The sequence below is a fragment of the Colossoma macropomum genome, unplaced genomic scaffold (genome assembly GCF_904425465.1).
Source record: "Colossoma macropomum unplaced genomic scaffold, Colossoma_macropomum, whole genome shotgun sequence".
NCBI lineage: Eukaryota > Metazoa > Chordata > Actinopteri > Characiformes > Serrasalmidae > Colossoma > Colossoma macropomum.
This window is the reverse complement of record NW_023494791.1, coordinates 15,363,029-15,374,243: the sequence shown is the minus strand read 5'-3', so window position 1 is coordinate 15,374,243 and position 11,215 is coordinate 15,363,029. Positions and strand designations below refer to the sequence as shown.

Below are 11,215 nucleotides of genomic sequence, written 5' to 3'. Positions count from 1 at the left end.
ACGATACCACCGTCTTTCTTTTCGATCCGATTAGTAGTAAAAAGGAAAGCATCCCAGTGCCAATTCGCATACTTTTAAAAAACGTTTTGTTCATGTTAAAAAGGGAATTCTTTGAGATTTACAGTGTGTGGTGGGCTTACAGTCATGGCCAGACATATTGGCACTCTTGCAGTTTTACCACATAATGCAAATAAATAAATAAACCAAATTTGTCTTTGAAATTGTGAAAGATATTTGGAGCAGGTGAACATCCTATACTCTTAGACACATTTCAGGTGTAGGCAATATAGAAATAATAGTTTGAACCAGTTTAAATAGAGAAAAGTTGAGTACATCTTTGTGTTGTGAGTCTGTGTGTCCCAAGCTGAGCATGGAGAGACAAAAGAGGAGGAAAGAATTTTCTGAGGATCTGAGAAGCACAATTTCAGAAAAGCATGGGCAACACCAAGGCTACAAGTCCATCTCCAGACTGGAATTTGCAAAATCTTACCTTAGGAAGCCAAAATCCTACTGGGAACCAAAATAGATCTTTTTGGTAAAGCACATGATTGTTCTGTTTACAGAAATACACAGAACACAGTCTGTACGGTCAAACATGGAAGAGGTTCACAGATGTTTTGGGGTTGTTTTGTTGCTTCTGGCAGCAAAGCACGCATGCCTTGAATGAGTGAATGGCATCATGAAATCCGAACACCAAAAGAATTTTGGAGCGTAACGTAGGGTCCAGTGTCAGAAAATTGGGTCTCTGTCGGAGGTCATGGGAAGTTGAGGGTGCCAATAATTTTGTTCATACCAATTTTGTTATTTGAATGGACAAAAAAGTATTGTAACATTATTAGTGAAATCAACTTTATTTTAATGTATCAAACTATTTAAAGCAATTCATGAGTAACTTGCAAGAAAATCTACAAATCTACACCTTTTTTATTAGTATTGTATAAACTGCAACATGAACTTAAATATTAAGGAGAATATATGTAGCGTACTCTGCTTTCTCTGGTTCTGGACAAACTTTATGCAAATGAGCGAATCAAATTGTTGCTATGTGGTGCATGTCACACTCCTAGTCAAGCAATAGACTTTATTCAATACTCAATACACAAACACACATCAAGCAGGAGTTATAATAGTTGAAAAAACAAATGAAGTATTGAAAAAGTGTGATGTTATAGTGTCAGTTGATTTTTGAAAGTTTAAAAAACAACAGGCTGCTTTCAAGCACCACACATACTTTAACTCTGGGCTTCAAAACTCGCTTGTGTTCTAGCATCACATGATCAAAGCAGCCAAAAGCTGGTGAGGAGAAACAGTTCAGCTCGCTGTAATGAAAATACAGCATTAACTTGAACAGTTCAGGGCTACTGCAGGTTTTGAAAATTTATGAATAAAACATAGACTAAAAATATTTTAAAGTTCTGTTTTTGTATTGATTTTTAGCAGTTTCAGTTAAACCCCCACTGTCCACATCCTTGCTGTTTAGTGTAGTGAAATAACTGCATGTGATCTGCAATCAGAGAGCCTTTACACTACTTAAAATGAATTGCATATGTTCAGGCTTAGGGCAGCTTCTGTTTTATCAGATGCACCTATTATATGTGCACTTTTTTGGTTGGGAGTGGGAGTGGGGGCGGGGTGTGCTTTCTATCCCTAACTTCTAACTTTACATTATTGCTTCAAAAGAAAAAAGTAGATCATCACTATCCAATAACAAGAAAAATAGATCAATTGACAAAATTGAGTTTTGTGGGAATAAATCCTAGGAGTGCACACATCCAGATGAAATTTCAGAACGAATTTGCATCATAGTGATTCAGCTAATGGGTTCAGAGACAAATCCACAAATGCACTTATAAGGTAAGTAAAACCATGACTAATGGTTGTAAATGAATGAACCTTCAGCTCAGAGTATATAAGAAGAAGTAATTACTTATGCACTTTGAGACTATATTTTGGAAAATCAGAAATGATTTCAGTCACTATGATTCAGTTGAACATCAGCTGCTGTGACTCTTCACCTATAATACTATTGCGTTTATGTTTATGCCTGACACAATATGCGATAATAAGCAATAGTTCGTTGATTAGGCGCAGAGTTAAAGTCAAACTTTATTAAGGTATGACGTGATAGACATATTTCATACTGCTTTCTGTAGACATGAGAATCTGAGAAGCTGTGTAGAGCTCGATGGGCCGACATTATTCAAACACGCCCGGTGTAATGAAGTATTTCCGGGGTGGGGGACACCCCAACAAAGGGACACACAGCAGCCAGTCCTCCTTCTGGAGTCTTACATTACTGCAAGGGTTGTGTCAGCAGTACAGTCTTTTGCGCTAATACAACAACAGCTACTGAGGAGCCTCATATGTTCAGATTCGGACTAGGACTGAAATGTGAGTGAGGGTTATGGCTCCAGTCCACAGACTACACTGACACAGCGAAGTCGGGCTCAGCTCTGCGTTATTACAGCTTACTTTCCCCCAAACGTCCCTGCTGAAAAAAATCAATAGAGACCATTAGGTGTTTCTGTTGGTGCCTAAAGCTGTTTTTCAGCGGGGGTATTCGGCAGGATAAAACATAACCTGCTTACAGTCTCAATAAGCTCCATACGCCCTACATAGTGCACTACGTAAGTTATAAAACTATGGCGTTTACACCAAAATAGTGCACTAAATGTTAAACAGGGAGTCGAACAGCCTATGGCTGTATCCCAAATCGCTTTCTATTAGATATTGAATGCACTATTTCGGCACAGAATTCGTTATTTCATGACCAACTTAGTGTACTACATAGCGAGTAGGGCTCCATTTGAGATTCATCTAGGGTTCTCTTCCGTGTAATAAAGCCACGCCCACTCTATGCAACGCTGAGCGAAAATGCACGTCAGAGTTGAGTAGAGGGTTACATTTATAGGTCTGGAGACGCTGCTGTGATTTCGGTGTGTTTTTCTCTGTTCTAGACTACCTGAAGGGCGCATAGGTAAGCATTGTCACTCCAATCAGAGTCTCCCAGCCCTCACTGAGGAGTACTCTCTGTTAGCTGCTTTCGTCGTAAGATTTAATGTGTTTGAAACGAGCCCAAGTTGTGGTTGAGAACTGAGCACACCGACGTGACGGTTTTCCTTATCAAAGCTCTCACTGTGTGGAATGCAAATAGAGGAGTTTAGCTTACAGCTACTGCATGAAGACTGCGGCGTACATCTACTACCTGTCGTTGGAAACCGTTCGTAGGGTACTTTGTAAGAAAATTGCCTGTATCTTACCACCTGTGTTATTATTTTAGCGGTGTGCAATTATAAGATCAGACTGCATGAAGATAACCTACATCTTCTATCAGTGGTTAGAAACCTTCAGGCTTAATGTAAAAACATTGCCTGTACCTTTTCATCAGTCTTGTTATTTTTGAACACATTTGTGAGTAGAACCCAAACAAAAGACACTTGAATGATTAGGATCTTTTATCAGAGGGTGGAAAAAATCAGTAAAAAAAGATTTTCCCTTGTAGGTACGCACTATGGGAGGCAAACTGTCCATTGATGACAGTGTCCATGTGGTGATTGTTGGCGGTGGGTTTGGTGGAATTGCAGCTGCCCAGCAACTTAAACATCATGGGGTGCCCTTTATGCTGATTGACCTCCTAGATGCATTTCATCACAATGTTGCAGCACTACGTGCTTCTGTTCAAAGTGGTACGCCAATCAGTAGCAGATGTATTTCATATACATATATATAAATAACTGGTTATGTCTGCTATTTCTGATGTTAGTGTTTAACAGTCTGTTTTTTTCTTTTATTTTCTTTTTACAGGCTTTGCTCGGCAGACTTTCATCCCGTACAAAGAGACTTTTGGAACGAGTTTCCTTCAGGGACGTGTCATACGCATAGACACCACAGCACAGTTTGTTTTGCTCGACAATGGAAAGGTAATGAGTGATCTTTCACAAAGGTATTATTGCACTGGAATACGCACTTCAATGAAATATTGTCTTTAGGTATTAGAACCAAAAGAATTTCTAATTTTCTGTAGGAAGTTAGATATTCCCATCTCATCCTGTGCACTGGGTCAGATGGACCCTTTCCTGGCAAATACAATGCTGTGGATTCGTACCAGAAAGCCATTGCGAAGTATGAAGACATAGTGAAAGAGGTGGGTCTTCCTGTTCTCATACTCATAAGGACCCCTGTTGTTGCTGCTCTTTCCAGCACTTGTTGTGATCTTTTCCACAGGGCTCTGCCCAAACAGGAAGGCAGGCAAAGGCTTATTTACATTTTAATTTATGGTTCTTTCTCAGATCCAGACAGCAGACTCTGTTCTCGTAGTTGGTGGTGGAGCCACTGGGGTGGAAATGGCTGCTGAGATCAGGACAGAATATCCGACCAAGAAGGTAGTTGTCCTCAATGTCACAACAAACCCTAAATCTAATCAATCTGTAGATTTGAGTGTGATTGATTTATGTTGTCTGTGTATTAGATGTATTGGGTATTATATATTTCAATTCTTTGTTTAGATTTCTGATTATCTCAAGAAGCCTGTGTTAAGCCCTATAGTGCACTCACACTAGAGATAATACCATTTTTGGTTTACTAAGGATGGTCATGATTAGTACATTGACTGAAATATTTAGATTTCCTGTACAGTCCATTGCAGTTCTCTGCAGCACAAAGACACATCCATGGAGAATTTGCTAAAGATAATGTGAAACAAGTGATAAAAGTCATTTATTTCCATTGGCTAGACATCAGTTACTGCAGGCATTGGTAAATTACACAAGACTACAGCAACACAGATTGGGTGAAGGTAATGAAGCTACCAGTAGACAAAATGCAAATGGCCAAAAGAAGTAGTGGCAGCTGGTGTTTTGAACAGGACAGGAGATGACATTTTATTTAGCTTTCGTTCAGTCATTCTTTACTTTATTTACAGGTGATTCTAATTCATTCCCGTGAGGCCCTAGCAGACCCAGAGCTGCTCCCCAGTGTGAGAGAACAGGCCAAACAGGTGCTGCTAGAAAAGGGAGTGGAACTGTTACTTGGTAACTTATCATGATTGTGTTATACTTTTGTTGGCTTTAGCACATATTTCTAGTAGACAGATTTCTGTTGGCTTGTAGAGTTAAAATGATCTCACAGATATTACCTGTTAACCTCTGAAATTCTAAATTTTCTTTGTTTCATAGATTCTCTTAGCCTGAGCATATATAAGAACATTTTTTTCAAATTGATCAAACCATATTTCTAAAAATTGAGAATTTTAACACAAACCTAGTCTTTTGATCATGGAGGACAATTATTTTTTAACAAATCAATTAAAAAAATTATGATTGAAGAATAGAATAAAAATTACACAGAAAATCACAGAAGTTCAAATATATACTGTTAAATCTATATCACATGTATAACTAAACAAACTTTCATGGCTTTAGGCCAATCAGAACAATTTCTGTTGCATTTTTTTGCAAATTCTTTTGCAAATTTGTTGCATTTTCAAAACTCATTTACCTTTTTTTCCTGTTTACCTGTAAATAGGACAGAAGGTGTCAAATATGAATGAGCTGGAGTTCAACGTGACTCGGAAGGGCACCGTGGTCAAGACCGATAAGGACGAGCAGTTCACTGTGGATCTTGTCATTTGCTGTGCAGGGAATAAGATCAACTCGGATGCATACAGGTCCAGTCTAGGTCAGTTGTTTTCTCAGAAGCATGGGTGAGAAAATAAGGCATTTGTGTGCATCTTTTCTGGCAAAAGACAATGCAGCATTTCAAAATATGTTTATTGCACATATAATAAGGTCTTTCTCAGTTTTTAAAGATTGTCAGCTGTAAAAGTTCTTTGTAGCAGAGAAGCAACAGATAAAGCATGTTACTCTGTAGGAATGACTGGTATGTTGGTCGGAATAATTTCATGTAAGTTAATACTTTAAGTCAAGTGAACTTTTAATACAGGAGTCTATTTTATTATCAGTTACTTTCACATCTGCTTATTTGTGATGTCACTTGAAAACAAAACATGATTAAACTTACTGTAATGCTCGTGGCACTTAGTATCCAGGGAAACCTCCATGCATCTGAATCACCACCGTTAGGTTGTTTAGGTGGATAGAATGTTTGATCTTTTAATTTTCAACGTTTTTCAGAAAATGTGCATTTATACTCTACCCGTCAAAACTTTAGACACCCCTGCTAATAGAAGGTTCTTGTAGTATTTTCTACATTTTATAATAGGTGAAGACATAAAACAATGAAATAATACGTATGGAATAATATAGTGACTAAAAAAGTCTTAAACAAATCAAAGTATCTTTTACTGTAGATTCTTTTAAAATCCCACCTCAGATGCTGTTCGAACAAGACTAAAGAAAATGCTGAGACCTTGTGGTCACCTGTTGAACAAAAATGTAAAATTTCTGTTCTGGGAATAATTTCATACATAAGTATCAACTCCAATATTTGTATTTGTCTTAGAAACAGATTTCAGTTGCAGTTCAACATTAAAATACATAGGTGTATTCTGTTAGGTCTGCCCAAACCTTTTACTGGTTGTGTGTATGGAAGATTCTGTATCATTAATACAAAATTACCATGAATCAGTTTTTATTAATTAAGCTCAAAAACCATTATGAACTGTTTGTATTATCTTCATTTCACTCCAAGTTTTAGACTGGTATGTTCCCTCACCCTGTTTGCTGCTGTGTCTGCTCATGTTCTAGGTGGGTGTCTGGCAGAAAATGGGGCCCTGAAAGTGAATAAGCACATGCAGATTGAGGGCTTTACCAATATATACGCTGTTGGGGACTGTGCAAATGTCAGCGAACCCAAGATGGCCTATCATGCTGGTCTCCATGCAGCAGTAGCTGTCACCAATATTATTAACAGCCTGTCTGGAAAAGCACTGACGTCATACCACACAGGTAACCTTGGGCACCTCACCTTTCTCCTCCAGTAACACTGTAGCACTTCTCAAAGAAGTACCTTCTAGATCAGGGGTGCCCAGTCCTGGTTGTGGAAATAAACCACCCTGCACAACTTGGCTCCAACCGTAATCTAACACACCTAATCCAGGCCTTCAGGGGGAACTGGATATGAACTCTCCAGGGTGGTAGATCTCCAGGACCAGGTTTGAGCACCCCTGTTGTAAATGTTTCACGATGTACAATCATCCATTTTAAATTGCCTTTGTTCTCTTATATGCAATGTGTAACATTCAAATTGTATTTCTCCTCTGTTCTCTTAAAGGAAATGTGACAATGCTGTTGGCTATGGGTAGAGATGATGGGGTGGGCCAGTTCAATGGCTATAAACTACCTCGCTTCCTAGTCACTAAAGGAAAGAGTCAGGGTCTGCTGCTGTGGAAGAGCTGGAGGGAAATGGGACAGAAAGCCCCCAGCTAGAAGAAAGGTATTGCCCATGTTTAGGTTACATCCAAACAGGCCAACCCAGCTCTAAGAGCGTGTTTTATTATGTACAACAAGAATAAATTAATCTATTTGTTGAACAGTTTCACAGGTTTGCAACAATCATTAAATGTACTGTTGTAAAAAGTAATGAAAAATAATGTTAACTTTTACGTTCCTTTTATAATGTCTTCTGATCTTTTTAAGCGCTAGTCTTTGTAATTTTTCATATGTGGACAAATGTGTTTTTACTGTGATATGTTTCACACATTTCTTTTTCAGCTGAAGTAAAGCTGTCATTAAAGTAAATTGTAGTTTACCATTTACAGCCCAGCTCTCTACAACACTTTGTGAAAAAATACCCAAAAATCACCTCTAGGTGGAGACAGATTTACACAAATTGCAGTAAATGTACTGCAGTGAGAGTAGATTTATGGTCAGATGATTTTGCCTGTGGAGATTCTGCTGTTAGATCTTTTTGATGATTAGGTATAGTGGATGAATATGAAGTCATAAATACTCTGCATAATAAAGTATGTATTTAATGTCAACCTCAAATCATGACTTTGCTGCTGTCTAAACTGGAGATCTGGTGTTTTTGTATAATTATGAAACCACAGATTTATATTTAACAACAGAACTACATGCAATATGTGCCTCTTTTATTGGGATGTGAATAAGTGCACATATGCAAACATGGCATGTCAGCATGTGCAAAGTTTGGAAGTTATTAGTAAACCGAGATAAAGAGGTTTTTTTAATGCACGTATGCTTTGTGTTTTTGTTGTGGTTTTTTTTTTTTGGTTTTTTTGTTTTTTTTGCCAGGAAGGAAGATATCAAACAGACTTACTTAAATATTATTAGTTAGTGTATCTGCCTGTACTGCTACTTTATAAGTATTTCACAGGTCAGTTTTTTTTTTTTAACAGTTGCAGAAATTGATTTTAAGTGTCTCACTTGCTACTTTGAGGTTGTTATAGGTCCAGTATACAGCTATACAATTACAGACTCTAACTTATCTGTTGCTGCATCACTGGTCAGCTTATGACCAGAGGTGGAAACAATACAGGGAATTCAAAGTGTAAGTATGGTGCCCAAAATTTACTGAAGTGGAAAAAAATTGGAAAAAAGTGTTGAACATTTGAATATACACAAGAATATAAAAGTAACAAAAATAAATGTTTTAAAGTTTTCTGTGTTTTGTGATTTATGGTACAGTGACTAATTGGTGGTACTAGTCTTGCACAAAGACAAATTAGCATACTCATGGGCAGCATCGTTTTACACCAATATGAATTGGTCAGATATTTTGATAAAAAACAAGTGATTGATGAGAAAAAATGAAATTTGAGATTGGTATCGAGTACTTTGAAGGTCTAAATTAAAAAAAATCTAAGAATGAGTTTTTTTTCTCTTGGAAATGTAATTGAGTAAAAATGCAATTATTCAATTTCATTAATACGTTCAGTACAGCAGTATTTCCAACCCTTGTCCTGGAGGCACCCTGCACATTTTAGCATTTACCCTGCTTTAACACGCCCACTTCAACTCAGTAAGGGTTGTTAATGAGGTAATTATTTGATCAAGTGTTTTGGAAGCTGGGAAACCTCTAAAACGTGCAAGGCAATGTGCCTCAAATACCGTGGTCGGGAAACACTATAGTAAAGTACAAGTCTTCCAAAAAATAATACTTAAATATAGTAACAAAGTACAGTACTGTGAGAAAAGTCTTAGGCACCTAAGCACATTGTTTAAAACCATTTATATAGGCATTAAGTGTTTTTGTAAAAGCACCGTACATCATATACATAAATAAATGAACATTCATACAGTGAAAAGTAACAAGAATATGTTAAGAGTATATTTTCCACTCCTTTTTATGACCACAGGACATGTGACCTTTATTGACCAGACATTATTTGGGTGGTGTCCATTCCTGTAACACGTGATACTGAAGACTGGAGATGGAGTTGTCAAACAGGCAAATCTAAATGTTTGAAAGTAGAATAGAAATAAATGTATAAATTTTACTTAAAGTATCATCTGACTAAAAAGGCACAGTATTGCATAGATTTAGGCAAATTTCAGGATTCCTGAAACAAAATCATACAACGTAAAGCAATTGTATTGGAAACAGCAACACTTTCATCTGTCACTGTTAACTGTGTCTCTTTTTCATCAATATGTTTGCTTTATATTTTCAAGATTTATGTGATTTGCAGCAATTTGAAAATAATGTAACTAGCTAAAATATAAAATAACTAGAGGGGGTCCACTTCTGCCAGAAGGTTGGCCCTGATTGGTCCAAAAGAGTTTCAGTCAATACTGTGGAGACAGTGACCTCTGGTGGTAGGACCAAGCCTGTTCTCTCACAGGCATGACATTCTTCTGTTTTATTGCAGACAAAATACATTACTGCAAGTTTTGACAGTAAGTTTTCAGAGTGACACAGGTGTAAGCATTACTGTTGCCAGCAACTTTTGTTTCAGGAACGCTGAAATTTGACTCAATCTATGCATCATTAAGCCTGTTTAGTCAAATTAATCTATTTTGGACATTTAGATTTGCTTGTTTGACAACTCGATCTCCAATCCTGAGTATCATGTGTTACAGGAATGGTCACCACCCAAATAATATCTGGTCAACAGATATTATATGTAAACATATCTAATCTTAAAAGAATAAGGCTGTGGTTACTACTTCCTCTGTGGAGGAATATATAATGCATGCAATATATTATGATGGACAACCAGAGGCCAGCTTGTGGGTCATGTGTCTCTATGTTCTGGAAGAGGAAGTACATTAAAATGTGTCAGGACAAATATTTATTAAAAACTCCACCCGTCATTCTGTTCTTACAGCGAGTAGTTTATCAGTTGAGTAGCAAACCTAACCTGGCAGTCACAATTAAGCTGAGAGCATGTGGATAGATAAAAACAATCCATGAAAAAAAATTGTTGTTTACCACATTGAGACTCTAAGCTTACAATACAATTGTTAAAAAGAAAAAAATCTTCAATAAAAGATAAACATTTTTCTAAACAACATTCCACAATTACCGGCACCCTTAGAAAGTATAAGAATAGTTTAATAGAACAATTTAGTAGAATTTGAACATTTTTGAGTCTAAAAGAACTCTTTAATTGTTACATGTGACTTTTTAATTTACTTAAGTTTTGCTTCCAAGGCAGTGAGAATACATGACATTATATCCACCAGGATACTTATTCCTGGATACTTGAGAGCAAAATCTGTTTGTCTCTGCTGGGATGCTAAAATTGGACTGTCATTGGATCTTGGCAGGATAATGATCCAAACCATTCTTCCAGTATTCCATACAAAAATGGCTCACTGACCACATAATCAACCTTTTGCAATCATGATCTCAGTGTCCTGGCTTAAACTCCACTTAAAAACTGGTACAGTTTAGCTTAAGATGAGAATTTGCAAACAGTGACCAAGGACCCCGAGAACTGAAAAGAGAAGAATTGTTTCACACACTTTGCTGTTTATTCTAACCCATTATCAAATATTGTAGGGGAAGATTTTAGGCTTGTATTTTTACAAAGAAAGGGAGTGTGCACAAAGTACTGAATTCAGAGGTGTCTTCTATTCTATTAACTATTATGATTATTTAAAGTTCAGTGAATTAAAAAATGTAAGTCAGTCCAGTTATTGTTCTGTACTGGAAGGTAAAATTGCTAACACAAAAACCTGATACTGCATTATTTTTAAATTCCACTTTATATTTCTTTTGTTAGGAAGCAAAAGACTCATAGGGATCATTCTACCGAACTGATTCAAAGTTCAAAACACATTTTGGTCTT

General features: G+C 37.0%; 1 protein-coding gene across 1 annotated transcript; it reads left to right on the top strand.

Annotated features, from left to right (window-relative positions):
• Positions 1-2,867: 2,867 nt before the first annotated feature.
• aifm2 (apoptosis inducing factor mitochondria associated 2) lies at positions 2,868-7,946 on the top strand. The gene is made up of 9 exons (XM_036574072.1): positions 2,868-2,977; positions 3,503-3,686; positions 3,805-3,920; positions 4,025-4,144; positions 4,290-4,382; positions 4,922-5,030; positions 5,524-5,676; positions 6,705-6,905; positions 7,231-7,946. Exons 2-9 carry the CDS (start codon positions 3,512-3,514, stop codon positions 7,383-7,385), a joined length of 1,122 nt encoding a protein of 373 aa, XP_036429965.1. The 5' UTR covers positions 2,868-2,977; positions 3,503-3,511; the 3' UTR covers positions 7,386-7,946.
• The last annotated feature ends 3,269 nt before the right edge of the window (positions 7,947-11,215 follow it).

What these genes read in the sequence shown, in the direction of transcription:
- aifm2 (XM_036574072.1), top strand. Translation starts at nt 3,512, where the DNA reads ATGGGAGGCAAACTGTCCATTGATGACAGTGTCCATGTGGTGATTGTT. An exon ending in CAGAATATCCGACCAAGAAG is followed by an intron (nt 4,383 to 4,921) that starts GTAGTTGTCCTC and finishes CTTTATTTACAG; the next exon opens with GTGATTCTAATTCATTCCCG. An exon ending in TGCATACAGGTCCAGTCTAG is followed by an intron (nt 5,677 to 6,704) that starts GTCAGTTGTTTT and finishes CTCATGTTCTAG; the next exon opens with GTGGGTGTCTGGCAGAAAAT.